This window comes from Haliaeetus leucocephalus, unplaced genomic scaffold, assembly GCF_000737465.1.
Source record: "Haliaeetus leucocephalus isolate CR32 unplaced genomic scaffold, Haliaeetus_leucocephalus-4.0 Scaffold1, whole genome shotgun sequence".
In the NCBI taxonomy this organism is placed as follows: domain Eukaryota; kingdom Metazoa; phylum Chordata; class Aves; order Accipitriformes; family Accipitridae; genus Haliaeetus; species Haliaeetus leucocephalus.
The window spans coordinates 22,580,096-22,596,784 of record NW_010972437.1 but is presented as its reverse complement, the minus strand read 5'-3'; the positions used below and the strand labels follow the sequence as shown (position 1 = coordinate 22,596,784).

Genomic DNA, 16,689 nt, shown 5'->3' with positions numbered 1-16,689 from the left:
TCTAATTTGCAAATTTACAAACCATTCCCACATTGTGCAGGGGGGCAACTTGAAGAAAAGCTGCCGTGTTAGTGTTTCTACAACAGCTATAGGCTTAGGGCATGTATCTATGGGCTTAAGTACCAAAACTGAAGCCAGAAAGAGCCCTCACAGCCAGGTGACTATTTGCAGTAAGTCTGATGCTGAATCTACTATACTTGCATTATGTAGCTGATCTGCATGTAAACAGCACGTCTGGCCCCTTGGATTTACAGCACCCATGCAGAGGACTCTATGTCACACATACAGCAAGAAAGGTGACTGCACTGCAAGGGATGCCAAGCCCTGGGCATGCTCCCCTGCTGCAGACAGGGCCTCTGGAATAGTTATTCTTGCTGTGTTGCTGCTGTCCTGTGAGCCCTGGGATGGCTCCTCTCTTGGACTGTGTTACACATGCATCCTCTGCTTTTGATGGAGCATCCGGAGGCTTTGACTGGGAGCCAGGAGCTCCTGATTTCCAATCTAGGCTGCAGTAAACTTCATGTCTAAATTGCAGTCGTGCTAAGTACCGTAGCATCCACTGCGTTCTGCTGTTGTGCTAGCCTCTGCCTTTGTCTCTGTGTTTCACAGATGGAGCACATGAAAAATAATTCCATAGTCAGTCCAGGTCCTAGGATCACCAAAAATACCTCCACTTTGACATCTCTGTTGACAGCCTCTCAGAAAGGCCATTCTGTGACCAGCAAATAGAAGGTCTTTCCATCCCCACTGTAGAGGTAGTCTTCTAGAGAACGGTGGAGGCATACCGCAAGGGAAGTAAATGAATGTAAGCCTTCATTGCCAAATACGATCTTTGGATAAACAGAAGACTTCAGACTCCAAGGCACCTTTTCACAAGTGCTAAATTCATACCCCAAACAAATGCTAACAAGACTTCTCATGTCTATATTATGTGTAGCCACTAAAAAAAAGATCTAGAGCCCTTTGGGGAGAGCCTCTTGAAGCACTTGGGGACACACTCAATGTGTGGTCAGGTTAGCGCTATTCAAAAGCAGGTCTGAGTGTCAGCAGAGCACGTATTTATTTATGCCCACTGGGTTTGGCAGGAACCCAGCATTACAGTATATTTTGCTCTGTTACATGGGCTTTTATTGTTGAATCAGCTTTATTTAATGGGAGCTTTCTATAATAGGCTCCTGTTCTGGGGGGCCTCCACTAAAGGTGAGGAAACAGTTCAGTTTGCAGGACCATGCAGCCATTGACTATGCTATTGAGGCCAAGTAACCAAGTGGTGACTGATGATGGCTCATTGAGGGTGTACACCTGTCCATAAAGAAGTGGACTGACATCAACCAATTAGTTTTGTATCGAGCTGTTATTAAGAGTTTTGCTTTTGTTACTTGATCTGAATGAGAACATCCCATTGCATTTTGTGGGCTTGGTTTGGGACCTTGGCCGGTCCTGGGTGGGTTTGAACAGCAATCAGCAAGCGCTCTAGAAATAAAATGCTCCAAAGTGCACTGTCAATCTTTTGTGGTTCCAGCTCCACTACAGGCTTGACGAGCCATGAACCTAACAGTACATTAGGTTAAACTGATTTCTCCTTTGCATAGTGTTACGTGAATTATTTATATAGGTAACAGAAAAGTTGCAATAAAGTGACCTGTGTTGCGAGATCTTGATTGTTTATTCCTGATATAAAGCCTACTGTGATATAAAACCTACTGTGTGATACTGCAACCAGTGCCTTGCAGACTGTGCGAGGCAGGAGCTGTGAGAGTACCCCAGTGGTCAGCACGGAGCTCGAGCTTCTGCTTTGCCGCAGGAAAGCATATTACCTGCACACTCTTGCGATCCATCCTGCTGCTGAATTGTAGGGGTTTTTTAAAGATAACTGTTGGATTATAGTCATGAAAATGTGGTTCTGTCTTCCTGGGGTGTTATGAGAGTGAGTTCAGTGTGAGGCTTTTAGATGCTGTTGTAGTGGAGGCCATGGGAAGCCCCGAACAAGGCAGGCACATGAGAGCGCAGCAAAACCCAGCCAGAACAAGAGCTGCAGCGTGTAAGCCGTTGTGAAATTAGAGGTGAGCTTGCCGATTCTTCAGGACACTGTACGGTGATTTAATTAAAGCAAAACAAGATCTCTTTACAGATCCTCATCTGAACAGTAGTTAGACCATTCCCATATGTTTGCCTCAAAAGTAAATAAATGAGAAAACCTCGTTACGCAGGAGCCCAGTCTAAGGGTCCACATGAGATCTGATGTGTGGACATGGAAGTGCAGCGTGCCATGTTTCGGCTGTGAGACAGATCCATCTCCCCAGTGCAGGCATGGCTGAGGGCTGAGTGTACGGATGTGGCCATGGGCAGAGGGAAAAGTTGTGCCTTTTCTTTGATAGTGTGAAATGGCCCTTGGAGCCAGTCCGGTGGAATGAATTCCAGCTGGTGAGGGTGGGAGGGGAGGGCAAGGAGCGGCGCGTGAATAAAGGACTGTGGTTTTGTTGGCCTTGGAGTTTTCTAGGGCAGAGCTGCTTGTGCCAGCCTGTCATAGCTGCATTGCTGAGCTGTCTTGCTTTATGATATTTATATTTATTTCCCTTATCCTTCCAGTACTTTTTTGAATACTTTAATGTCCACCTCTTTCCATTGCTCTCCTTCCCTCTGGTATCCCATTCTAATAAAATCATAACTGTGCCAATCACAAAAGATCCCAAACAGAAGAATTAATGCTTTTACAGGAGGTTCCTTTTTTAGTCCTTTTTAAAGGCATCTCTTTTCTTTAAAATGAAAGATGAAGCATTTTCTTTTATCCTTAAACTTTACTGTCATGTTTTATTAAGTCAAAATGATAGTTGCAGTCAGAGGAAAGCAGGATATGAATTCCTGGTACAGCCATTTTTAAAGTGTGCTTTGTTTTAAAGCCCTGAAGATTGATTGAAGGTATTTTTCTTTAGACGTGGAGCTTTAGTGAAAGGGGGCCTGATCTGAGTTACCCTCTGTAAATCAGGATTAGTTCCTGTGAAATCAATGGAGTTACAATGATACAATACAGGGTGAGTTGGAAAAGACTCATGCCCCGAGAATGAATAAGGGAGGGACTCTGGGTGATCCCCTGAATGCTGCGCTTGTGCGAGGGGGTGAAGCCACGAGGCAAAGCAGAATTATACGCTTTCCGTATCAGGCTGCCATGAAACGGCCTGGGTGAGAAATGGGTATGCGGCAGTGAGTTTGTGCTCACATGGGTGCTGTGGTTGCAAATCTCAGCTTTGGGGACGCACTGAGTGTGCAGACAGACCTCCTGCTTTACCCAGAAGGAGCAGCTCTTTGCCCATCCCCTGCCACCGCCACTACAGTCAGGGAGGCCCGTGAGCTAAGAGAGCCTGATTTAAGAGACAAGAGGATGGTGGCAGTAGTGGTGCTCTACAAAATACCTGTCTCTGGAGCATATTTCACCGGATCCAATGGAGCCTGAATTTGTTGACCTTTTGTTGGCAGAGGGCCAGAGGGATTCACTGTGCAGAGTAGAAGAGGGGAGAGAGATGCCCCATCACTGGCCCTTGGGACTGTGCAGAGGCGCAGAGGACAGGCTTTCGTGAGGGAGAGGACAGATTAACTTGGACAGATAATCTTATTGGACATTTTCATTCTTTTTTTTTTAACGTGTCTGCATTGTGTGTGGGGGGGAATAGCTGAGGTGGTAAAGATACATGAAGATGAGCAAATAAAGAATTGAAACGATATGTCCTATCTGAGATTTGAGTTTAACCAGGGATTTGAACTCTTGCTTCTCATCTGCACTGAAACCTTGACAGCTGGTTTCTTGAGCTCTAAGCCATTTTGAGCAGAGAGTCTAATAAGAACAGCTCTTCTTACAGCATTTAACTGTATCTAAACGGCTTAATGCTAGGGCAAGTTCCAGCAGTGCAAACCACCGCTAGCCTGGGCTGTGCTTAGGACATGCAGTGTTTTAGCAGCCTGGATGAGGACTGGTCCTAGGCACTGGTCATACGCCAGCCCTCACAGTGAAAATCTGCAGCTTGGGCAAAATTGGAGGCTTCAGTTTGGCCATCTCCAGTAGAATTAAAATATTTACACTTCATAACTAGCTTCTGGACTCTCCCAGGCAGTTACTAGTTTGCTCCTGGCATACAATTGACCTGCTCTTGCACATGGCACTGCTTCATATTCGGAGTATGTATTTTTCAAAAATAAAGTTGCAGCAGCTGGGAATAGCAATTACTAAGTTAGAGTCTCTCTTAAAATATTGAGAAAAAAATGAGCAAGGCAGCCTGGGAAGGGACAGGTTGAAGGAGTAACCTTTTGCAATGCTATCCACTGTCTGAATATTGTTTAGCTGGTGCTCTAGGGCTCAAGCTTCTGTCGCCCTTGATCAAGCTGGCATTTACTCATTGACTCTGACTCCAGTAGGCACCAGTTCAGGGCTGCACACGACTGATTTTGTTCAACTTCCCAGCACATGAGAGCTCCACACATTTGATGGATGCAATTGGATGTACGAGATAGGGGACATAGGGAAGGATACAAGTTTTTTATAATGTTTCTTTTTCATTTTTGTTTGGTCATATATTACTTTCCATTTCACATCAAGTTTGAAACCATTATTTTCATGCACACTTTGGATTTCCCTGTGACAATAAGGAAAAAGAAGATGGAACTTTACCCCAAATACTGCTTACAGCTTTCTAAGGAACACTAAAGTCTCTTGGACTGTGGTAAAATCTCCCAGGGAAAGTGGCAGAAATCCAGGTACTTGGCACATTTTACAACTAGTCCAGACAAAACACTAGTAAATGTACTCTGCTTTGGCACAGAATAGGCTGTGGGATGTTATGAAGCTTTCCTGTATGCAACTTTTTATCATTTCATGACCCTGAAGAGTGTGAAACTTGAATTTACTCATCTGCTGATTGTAGACCTCACAGGGCCTTAGAGGAGCATGGGACCCTACCGTGTTTGATTTAACAATTTTTTTCACCTAGCTTGAAATCATTGTTTGGATTATTAGTAAATGGAAATGGCCATATTGGCTCAGACTAAAAGTCTGTCTAGTTTAGTACCTTATTTCTAGGATTATCTGGTAATGGCTGCACTGGGAGGAGTAGAGCATGCATAAAGTGAGATTTCCATGACTGTCTCTTCCAGTTTCCAGCAAGGATATCTGACAGTGAAGAAGTCCTTTTGCCTCCTGTGCATTTCCCATGACAACCATCTCCAATCTAAGGAAAGTTTGGCTTTGTCTTTTCTGGAACTTTAAGCGAATCCGAGCGCTATACAAAATGCATCTCCCTGGGGTTCACATCTCTGTGCTGTGTTTCACCTCTGGATCTGTACTGAAAAAAGTGACCATTTAAACCAACGGCTGAAAATACAATCCTATGCTTCATCATTGATAATTTTCATTACAACATGAGTTGCACAACATCTCCATCATGTGAGATGCCACAGTACTCAGCAAGGTACACCCTGCAATATGTTTGTGCTTAATGAATAAACGCTGTGCTGGCCTTAGCTTTGACTGATTTCACATCTCTTACTTCTGCCAGTCCCATTTTTTAATTTAACATATTTGCTGTGTTTAAAAAAATAAAAAAACCTCCATAGTGAAGTGCTGTAAAACCTCCTTTGGAGAACTGGAAGGGGATTTTATACATCCCTGCATAAAATCTGCACGTATATGGAGCTGGAAAAAATATGAAATGCTGTAATCTCTCACTCACACTGGTTGGGAAACCAAGTCCCTAGAACTACCCCAAATCCTGAATGCCAATGCTATTTTCAGTCAATGGTATGTAGCTGCTGCTGAGGACACGCATAATGGATGCGCTGGCAACTCATCTTCATGCCAGTGTTTAAAATCACAGAGAAATACAGATAAGAATAAAACATAGGATCCATCTTTCAAACCAACTGTCTTCCATTGCTGCTGTAAGCAGTCCCTTATTACTCCTGTGATGCCCAAAGACCTTTACAAACTTCTTCCAGCTCCTTAATGTCACAGTATTATCCCCTATATTGGAGTTCACTCCATACCACAAGTCTGTCATTGTGTATCACTGCCTCACGCTACCAGCTACCAGCCTGGCCACTTCAGCTCACTGACGGTGTTTTGGAGACTCCAGACAAAAATATAGAGGTATCAGGCACTGCAGGTGTTGATTGTTACACTACTTTTATGAATCATTACACCTGCAGGAACTGAAAATCTTGTTATGTGTGAATTTAATCAGAATCAGCTTTATCACTACATAAGATTTAAGGGTAGGAGACTCCATGTGTTTGCAAACACGTGTTTGCAATAATTGAATGAAGTTACATGGGAAAATACAATGTGCATATCAGTAAGATTAAATTTGGCAATGCATATTTTCCTAAGCTGCAGCAGCATCTTGGGGAGCTTGTGGCATGGGCTAATTAATCTTCCATCCCCTGCCTCAGCCCTGGTAGGCCCGGGGGAGTTTTAGAGCTACATCTTTTCTGCTGCTGTTGTTAAAAATGCTCACGTAGAAAAGGCATGACTTTCCTCTCTCCTAGCCTGAGAATGAGTGCTCCTCCTCTTTAGCAGTGCCTCAGCTCTTGTGACTAGGAGCTATAGCATCCCATGATAATGCAGGCAATTGACTCACTTCTCACCATTCTCCCCATTAAGCTCTTTTAATTTTTATGTTACCCTAATTAGCACTTTCCTGGCAACACCTTTAAATTGGCTTTTCTTGTTTCAAGACATTTAAAACAGCAGTGGTAAAATGTATAAATCTCCTATTAGAACACTATTAGTTGCACATGTGTTTTCACGATGACTGATGTTGGCTTTTCCTTAGCCATCTCTTGAATGTAGCATGACATTTAAACATGGACATGTCATGAAACTGAGGAGTGAGTTGTCTACACTGGGGGACACATTTACATCATCTGGAATATTTGAGATTTCATGTTGTCAGCACTGGCTATTGCACACCAGCTGCTGTATAAGGACATATACCTCAAAGGTATACAGAGATATATATTTAGGGAGCTGTGCGCTTCCCTTCTTTTTGAAGTTAGAAGCCCAAACACAGTTGTAAATTGGGTCTTTTTTTTTTTGATGCTGTTTGTGGAATATTATCTTGTCTACTTAGCACAAGTGGGATTGGGATGAAAGGGGAACCTCCACCCTTCTCTACCCATGTTACACACTCCGGATAAGTATTCATCTTTCTGAAAGTGGAATTATTTGTATTTCAGGTATCCTCCCTGGGCCTACCTTGGAAGCTAGATCTGCAGCCGCCCTTCAGTCATGGTTGTTTCAAGATTAAAGGCCATTTCCCTGTCATTGCCAAGCCTTTTTCTTCTTGCTTTTCATCTCTCAGCATCACAGAATGTACCTGAATACTCTGAAGCTGAACATCAGCAATGCATCAGGAAAGAACATCCCACAATTGCTTTTGAAGGTAAGAGCTTCCATTCCTGTTTCAAGTTCCAGTAGGATGAGCCATTTTGAAGTCCTTCCTGGTGGTGTTAGGCATGATGATTTAGTCTGTGCTGTTTTCCTTACACCTGTTTTCTACAGGCTAGTGCAAGTGGCCTGATGAATCGTATTCCCTTTGATGCTTTACAGAGTTTTAACTTTCAGGTTTCACAGCAGTCGCTTAGTTCAGGCAGTTTGGGGACTTCTGGTCTAAGAATCTCCATTTTCAATTCTGCTACAGGCTCCCTGTAATCTTGTGCCATACTGAAACTGTGTTTCAGTTTCTTTTTCTCTAACTGGATTCAGTAATGCTTATATACCTCACCTGGCTGGTTGGATCCAGACACTTAGTAAGTGAAAAGTGATAGAGAATTTGGACATACCTGAATGCAAGAGAAGTAAATTGTTTTAAAATTGCAAGGAGTGGCTGCCTTTTTGTTGCTTTGTTTTGGTTTGTTAGGTATTTATCACCTCTGCTAGTAGTTTTTCTGTCTTTCATCTGGGCATTTAACTTGACAAGGTCTTAAGAATGTGAGAGGGGGCCTTTGTGTTGCAATGGGCAATCCTTTTACTGTTCTCTTGCAGCATGGAATTTCTCTTGTCCTTATCCCAGTTGGATTTTCCATGAGTGTACTAAGTTGCTGTCTGTCCAGTCTGTCCACTTACCCACGTGACAGTTAGATCATTATATGGGTACCACCATTATTTCTGAATTCACCCCAGACTAGTGTGCTAAGCTCAGTGTGCCAGCATCATCAGCTGCTGAATCTCCTTGCTAAAAGTGGTTTCCTCCTAAATGTTGAAATATCGATTTTGGTTCCCATTTAAGACTTTGCAATGCATCTACAGTTACATTCTTCACTAAAGGCAATTAAGTACCTTGCAATGTGTCTCTAGTTAGGTTCTTTGCTAAAGGCAATTTAGTTGTGGTTCTGTGACCTTTGAGATAGGGTTTCCAGGAAGAAAGTAGTCAAAGGCTTCCTTGCTGACCTTTCAGGGTTCTTCTAGAGAGCTTTACTCTTCTTTACAGAGGAGGAAACTCTTGTCTCTTAATTTGGAAAGTGTAAGAGATTTCTTGTGTGTTTTCTATTATCTGTGCTTTAAAGGTTTAAGTGGATTAAAGTAAATTAGCAAAATCTTTAAGCCTACATGATATGGCACTGGCTCTAACTTTGCTCTGGTGGAATGGGTAAATAAACCTTGATTTTAATTGCTAAATAAGTCTAACCATCTGTTTAACTGGGGAGGGGTGAAGGGAGAAACGCTTGCGGTTAAAAACGTGGTGGAACTCAGTTGGATATTTAAATAGATAACACAATAATGAGGATGTTATAGGTACAGAAAAGAGAAAAAGTGTGTGCTCTTCCTATTAACCAGGAGCACCAAACTTTGAGTTTATAGAGGGTGTGTTTGCAGGATCCAGCACTGAGATAAATCATTCTGCAGGGAATATTAGAGCCCTGATTCTTGATGTTGAGGCATTGGTGGGCATTTTTTGGCACTCAAAGTGAGTGCTTCTCTGCAGAAGTGATGGCTATGTAAACACACTCATAATCTGCCAGTTTGCTTTGTTTTAATCAGGCATTAATTTTTTCACAGAAAAAAATAATCTCTCCTTCCCTTTCACTGTGCTTGTTCCCTTCCTCTCTTTAATGATAGAGGGCAGGAACTGGTATGAGTGAGTTAGAACTTGACAATTATACAAACGAAATAAAGATTGAAATTGCAGGCAGATCAAGAAAATGACCCAGATTATCATTTGGGTCTCTTAAACCCAAATTAGATTCAGAGTTATTGTTTTTTCTCAGCACCTGTTTCCTCATGATTGTTCATGATACAGTTTAATCCTGTATTTTCTGCTGCAAAGCTCAGCTGGAAAATACACAGGAATAAAATTAAAGGCACCTTATCGCCACTGCACATAGTATTTAAGTTCTGTGGAAGAGGGCTCACACCTCCAAAACCACATCTCAGTTCATAATATGATTTCTCTTAAAGCTATACCCTGTTCTGATGCCAGCACAAGCAGGTTTAGGCTACAAGGGGAGACGAGCAGGGGAATCTACATCTTATATGCTGTTCCAAATTGCTCTGAGGATGTCTCCGCTTAACAGTGTGGCTCATGGGCTTTCTGTGGGCCTCCAAATTCATCGTCCCATGGATCACAACCTGCTATACAATGGGAATGCCAAGCCAACGACTGAAAGAGTGGCCCCAGCAGCAGCTCTGCTGATGCTCCCGCTGCCAGGGGAGAGGATTATGTTACACCAGCAATTTTCAGTGGATGGGCAGTAATAATAAGTAAGGCCCCAGACCATTCAGTCATACAGGATGCATTAATTTACTGCCAGAATGAATAGATTAACAAAACAGTTTATGTTACAAAGGGGTTGAATAGCTTCTTTTTCACAACCTTGCTAGCCAGGCTTCCCATCACAAGACAAATGTGATTCCATAACATCTTTTGTGTTCTCCAGTCTTCGGTTCTTACCTTGGTTGTGCTCAGCCTCTCTTTTTATTGTACTTTTCCTCCAGATTACAATATTCTTAACATCCAGTTTGCTGGATAATATCCTTGTCATGGAAGAATCCAAGTAAAACTCCTTTCCATGTACTTTTTAACTTATTTCCTGAGAAATTATGTATTTTCTATCTCTCATCTCTTGCTTATTGTATCTCATCCACACTAGTCAACTGTCTGTTTGAATTTATATCTCTTTGTATTGCTGTGGGGTAAGAAAGCAAGAATACAGTGCATGATCTACTCATTTAAGCAGAACGGAGTCTACGTATGCAAAATACTTTTACTTTAGCTGTGTTTGGACCTGAAGAAATGCCTGTTTCTTTACAGATCCCATTCCCCAAACCACCTGCTATTACTTGTGACCTAGAGAAAATGGTCTAGACAAGTCGAGGGACATAAATTCTGGTCCTAAACATGCTTTTTTTACATGCTGAAGATAAAGTTTGCACTGCTGGGAGAGATGTGGGCTGGGAAGGGGCTGTGAGCTGAATGACTTATCCTAACAGACTACATAGAGATAGTGAGGCACAGGTTAGGAATTTGTGCTGTGAGCACCGTCCTGTGTATTTGCACAGTACCAAACTAACACAATGGTGCCCCAATTTCCCTGGGGCTTATAAATGATGCTCTGTCCTGGGTTTGGCTGGGATAGAGTTAATTTTCACAGGAAGCTGGGAGGGGGCACAGCTAGGACAGCTGATCCGAACTAGGCAAGGGGATATTCAATACCATATGGTGTCATGCTCAGTATATAACTGGGGGAGCTGGCCAGGGGGAGGAGGAATGGCAGCTCCGGAATGGGCCAAGCATCGGGTTCCAGGTGGTGAGCAATTGCATTGTGCATCACTAGCTTTATACATTCTTTTATTAGTATAATTGTTATTGTTACTTCTTCTCTCCTTGTGTTGTCCTATTAAACTGTCCTTATCTCAACCCATGAGGTTTTACCTTTTTCTTCTGATTCTCCTCCCTATCCCACCAGGGCAGGGAGGAGTGACCGAGTGGCCACGTGGTGCTTAGTTGCCGATGGGGCTTAAACCACAACATGCTCATTGTACAGTTCACCAACAATAATAATGTACCCAGTTTGGGCTTTTCATAATTAGATTGTTCTACTCTGTGCTTATAGGAAATCCAGTTAAAGTTTGATTTCCCTTGTTAGATCAATAAGAAAATGATCTCTTACTTCCCAGGAGGCTGTTTCTAGTGTCTTATTACCTATTTGGCTGTGAGTGGGTAGCTACATTAAGGATCTTGCATACTTGCTTGTTTTTCAGTGAGTTGAGAAATTAGTGAAACAAGTCAAGTATATCCTTAGTGCATCCTTTTCTTATTTATACATGCATGTACACATGCGTCCAAGTCCCATTTCACTAAACAGTATGTCATTCTGGCACAGCTCCACTGTGGACCACTCTGGTAAGCCAAACACCAGAGAAATTGTTTCTAGTTCTTGTCATTCATGATCATCTTTCTTGTCTTTTCCATATGTATATTGAAACCAATAGGTTGATCCCTGCATTTGCAACTGGGCTATTCCCTTGCCATACTGTCCTGGTTCTGAGCAGTATCCTTCATTGTTATACAGCTGTTTCTTGGACATTAAGCACCTTTGCTATTTATTAAAGACATTTGGAGCTCCTTTGTAACATGCCCTTTGGGAAAGCCAGAAACATCTTCTGCCACAGCAATACTGTGTAAGATTTGTTATTTCGAGAGCCAGAGCCATGACTGACATGCATATATGTTTGTATGGGTGCAGAGTGCTCGGTTTCAGCTTGTTTACCAAGGAAATGCTTAAAAGTTTGCAAACTCCTCTGTGTTATATGAATCACTTTGATGTTCACAGCTTAACTGGAAATGAGTTGTAGACAGGTTTCCACTTGCAGTTTCTACCATTATTTATTTCTCATTAGTTTTATCTGTTAAATCGCTATGCTTAGGAAGAAGTATGATAGACTTCCCAGGTTTTTCTCCGTTCTGTCTCCCAGGGCTTTCTCCCCTGGGTCATGGCAGTTAGTGTAAGCTGGAAGAACATCATTTGTCCCTGCTTTAATAATTGCAGCCTGTCTTCATCCATAAAAACTGATCCCATGCTGAAGCACAGGAGAGAGGTGGACTTGGTTAAATAGCTTATATCCCAGATCTTCTCAGGACTGCAAATCTCAGCTTTGCAGACTGTATCATCACAGCTGGTGTGAGTTCTCAGTGTGTGGCATTTGACCCATTGTGTAATCCTCAATCTCTCCTAGATGCAGACAAGTTGTTCTGTCTGTTGCCTCAGGTTTTCAAAATGAATTAGTTTGGGAGTGTTTAAATCTGGGATTTTACTTCAGACTGTCTGTAATTATTACTTCCTACCAGATGAATGTGATTCAGGTTGCTTGAATGTAGCTTGCTGTATATTTTCTCAATATTTTCTTTCTTTAAACAACATTTTCTTGAAAAGTAGCCAGCTTCAAACACTGAAATCTGTGGGGAGCAGTTAAGTGTTCACTTGTTGTATTGAAAGCAAAAGCTGTTTTAACTTTGTGGGCTGAAGGATAATAGGGCATGATTTATTTCTTTTGAAGCTTCTTGACATTTTACCAAACACCCCCACTATTGTTGAATTGGTCACTAATACATTATTCCCTTTACTGTATATTGATGGAAGAAAAGCACATTAGCATCCATCAACTCCAAAGGCCAGCTAGGAAAGCCCCTTAGGAAATTCTGATAAAGATTTACACTTTTCTTGAGCAAGTGAGATTTTGACTATCCAAACCAAAATTTTAGTTAACGAAGGATGAAGATTGTGGGGTGAAGTATGAGAGGCATATCTGGCTAAACATCAAAGGGAAGGCAAAATACATTATGGGAGAATTGCCTTCTAGCTCATAGCCTTGCTGCCCTTGAATCTCCATACAGGGAGTCCAAACATTAACTAATGATGGAGTGTTGGCCGGAAACTGGTGGCATCCTCTGGGAGCTATAGAATATTTGACCTTTGGTGCATTTTAGTATAGATTTTGTTTTCATTAAGCAAGCCTTGTGGCAATTTTCTTTTTAATCTTGAAAAATGGAACCGTGGCAAATGAAGCTGGTATTTTCTTCTTTAGAGTTCATTAAGGATTTGTTTGAAAATTATGACTGATAAAGCCATAAATATACAGTGGTTAGGGAAGTAATTTGCTCTCAGGCAAAACTTCTGAAAATTACACCCAACAGCTCTCAATATATTTTACATTCCATAATAATAATTATAACAATAATGATGCTAGTTCTTTGACACTTCCCCATTAATGGTGTCCAATGCACTTCACAAATAATTGCAATGAGATTTGATTGAAAAAATTATTCAGTGTGCTGTTCCCTGGGGCCTCAAGAAGAAAAGGGGTTTTGGAAGAGTGCCCTTCATTCACAAAATGCTTTAGACAGTGTGAATCATGACAAGGAGGAAAGAAAAGGAAGACTTTACGGTGAAGCTTCAGGAAGCAAAGTGATTGAGTAGCTCTTACATATTGGAGTGAGGGAAGGTAAAACTTTAGAGAGGTACGATAGCTCAAGTGAAGGAGCAGCCTCTGACCGTGAGTGGTGGTGATGATGAGAGGGAGGGCATCCACAGCAGCAGGACTGAGTGACGTGGACTCACGGTGTGGAGGAACAGGTGCTCAGAAGGTCACCAGTGCAGTACGTGTGGACCGAGGCCATGAGAAAGTCTTGTCAGCAGCAGAGTAGCTTATTTATATTTTCCAGAGGTACTGCTGGTGTAACTGGGGCTAACAGCAGCAGCTAACAGCAGCATGTGCGTGGTCCTTTCTTTGGCACAGTGGTTGGATCTAGGACATAGAAGTGGGCTGCTTCTTTTCAGATCCCAGGCACACCTCAGAGAAAGGAAACGAGGTGGAAAGCAAAGCAAAGTGCTTTTCTTCTTTTTCTGTGGTTCAGTGCAAACAAAGGCATGCCTTACAGAGACCTCATTCTCAATTTTAAAGTTTACTTAGCACAGTTCCCTAACTGAATAAGTTTGTGAGCCAGTGGTATGGCAGACCTCATTTATTTAGCACATCTGCTTCTGATGAGCGTTAATATATCACATTCTCCTAAAACCTTCCATTCAAGGATGTCATTATGCTTTGATAAAGTTGACTTTAGCACTAGCAATCTCATAAGAAATATTCTTATCTAATCGTGAGGGGTTCACCCTGGAAAGCCATGAACAGTCTCAGATCAGTCAAGCACTTAATATGTACTTACCTTGAAGTCAATGGGATTGTGTACTTGAAACCAAGCGTATGCTTATGTGCTGAGCTAGGCTACAGTCAAAGTGCATAGCACTGAAACATCAAGTTTGTAAATGGAAACCCTAGCATATAATTTTGTTTCTAGAGTGTTCTGCTACCATAGGTCCAACTTGCCAAGTTGTTCCTCTAACATGGCTGAATCAAATGGTTAAGAAATCCAACACATTCCTTGGCTTAGTATAGGATTAGCTGGTTGAAAGTCATGATCTGCAATGCACAGTAAACTGGGTTAGAGGTTTCTATGATCATTGCTAGCTTTGGGAGGTACAGTTATAATCCTGAAGAAACTCTTGTGCCTTGGCTTAAAAAGCTCTGACTTCATAGATCATCCATCCTTTCTTTTTTATAACATTGGGAGATCCTTAGAATGTGTTTTAATGGAAGTGTTTGAGCTGCAAAATTCAGATCTGTATTTTATACATGGGGATTGCTCTGGTTTACAGCACATGAATAAAAGAGGTGGAGGTCATTGGTGAAATGTGGTCTCTGATAATCCTTTACTATTATTAGCCAGCTTCCAATTTAAAAACACTGATCCTTATGAGAACAGGTTCATTTCAAAAGTCTTTCAGGATTTTACAGCCTCTGCTCTGATTTATTGGTGTAACTGACTCACGGTGGGACCTTTGTCCAGAGAAGACAGGAGTCCTCATAAGCCTGGCTAGCTAAAAAGTGCAAACTGAGTTTGACTTGGCATCTCCAGTTCAGTCTCTGGTGAGCCAGCAAAGAGGGTCAACTTCTGTTTCAGATGTTTATCAAATCAGACACTTCTGCTTCTGTGGCAGATCTGGCTACCTGCAGGTGAAATTCAAAGAGAGTTTAGCCATGCTTTCTCTGCCCTCTCCTACATTCTCACTAGTGGTAACAGTTGTCCTGAATCTTGCACCATCTCTGCTGGCACAACTGGCTGATGTAGACATGTAACTGTAAGGATAGTGAAAAAAAATTTGCCTCCAGATGTGGAAGAGGCAGATTGAATGATGGTTGAATGATGACAAAGGAGTGTTTTTTCCATCAGACTGCAGTGGCTCTAGGAGCCAAGATGCAGCTTGCTTTCCTGTCTGAAAAGAGGGATTATACTGATCAGGATGTCATAGGAAGCTGCAAGTGATGCATGAGCACTCACCTTATCTTTCTCAGCAAGGGAGATTGCGTGACAGCTGCAGGGCTTGTCTCAGTAAACAATGGATCACAATACTTAAACGCTCTGCAACATCCTTAAGAAAACAAGAAATCTCTGGGTTTTCTAACAGTGGGACTGTGTGTGGCAGCGGTTAGCTGAGTTTCACAAGGTGGTGGTGGGGCACAGGGCTATGGCTGCATGACACCGTGCAGTGCTGTGTGGGGTAGCAGTCAAGGTTTCTGAGGAGGGGAGGCAGTGTTATGGTAGTGTTTGCCCTGGTTGGTAGCCTGCTGAGGAAAGCCAAATCAATTCTTTCCACAAAGTCTTGAGCTGTGTAGACACACACCTTTGGTCCTGTTGATCTCAGGCATGGCAAACGGACGCGCTTGTGGACACGTATCCATATCCGAAACTCCTGCAGCACTGTGGCATCTCCTCTTGCTCTTGATCAACCATTGCCATTGAGGATCTGCAATGCTGTATGTTGAGTCAGCATCCCTTGAGGTATATAAAAGAAGTGTAGATGTGGCACTTAGGGACATGGTTTAGTGGTGGACTTGGCAGTGTTAGGTAACAGTTGGACCTGATGATCTTAAAGGTCTTTTCCAACCTAAGTGATTCTATGATTCTATGTTAGTTGGGGTTTGAGGTCTTGTGGTGGTCTGAGCCATAGGAGCCATGCTGAAGAGGGAAGACCCTCTCTCATGTTGCATGACTTCTTTCCCTCTCCCCCAGCTTGAGGCCTGGGGACTCAATGAGTGGAAGTCTGCTGACACTGCCCTGGGGCAGATCTTGATTGAGCTTCTGCCTGCCCTCCACCATGTGCAAATGGGAACCCAAGTGAAAAGGCGAAGGGGCTAAGACTGGCCTCTCTGATGGAGCAGAAATGCTGAAGAACTGTAGAAATGTGCCGAACTGGGAATGTGACTTGCAGTCCTTCGATCTACTTCCTTGGGGGGGCCCCAGGACAACTTAACAGCACACTGTCCCATACTGGAAGTGAGCACTAGTTCATGCTTATTATCTGTTTTCTTTATCTGGGATTGAATCCCTGGGTTCTTCCTGGTAGATTGGTGTGTTTTGCCAGCTGCTCCAAATTAATAATCAAAAAGTAAATAAACAAGCAGTCACAATTGTACTTTTGCAAAAATTAGGTTTAGACTAAGTTCGTTCTTCTCCATATTGAAACAATTTAGCAACACTTGTTTTGAAGAAATGATTAAAAATTTAGGAAACAAAGAGTCAAGATGCTTGGTATGCATTAGCAATAGTTAGTGCTTCCTGTATATCACATGCTTTACAGATAATTAGG

The 16,689-nt window shown here is 42.4% G+C and overlaps 1 protein-coding gene across 1 annotated transcript in view; it reads left to right on the top strand.

Moving 5' to 3' along the window:
- Window positions 1-7,273: 7,273 nt before the first annotated feature.
- Window positions 7,274-16,689, top strand: part of SEMA5B (sema domain, seven thrombospondin repeats (type 1 and type 1-like), transmembrane domain (TM) and short cytoplasmic domain, (semaphorin) 5B) — a 135,171-nt gene continuing 125,755 nt past the window's right edge. Inside the window, exon 1 of the mRNA XM_010568773.1 lies at window positions 7,274-7,427. Coding sequence (XP_010567075.1) covers window positions 7,274-7,427 — 154 coding nt within the window. The remainder of the gene's footprint in view (window positions 7,428-16,689) is intronic.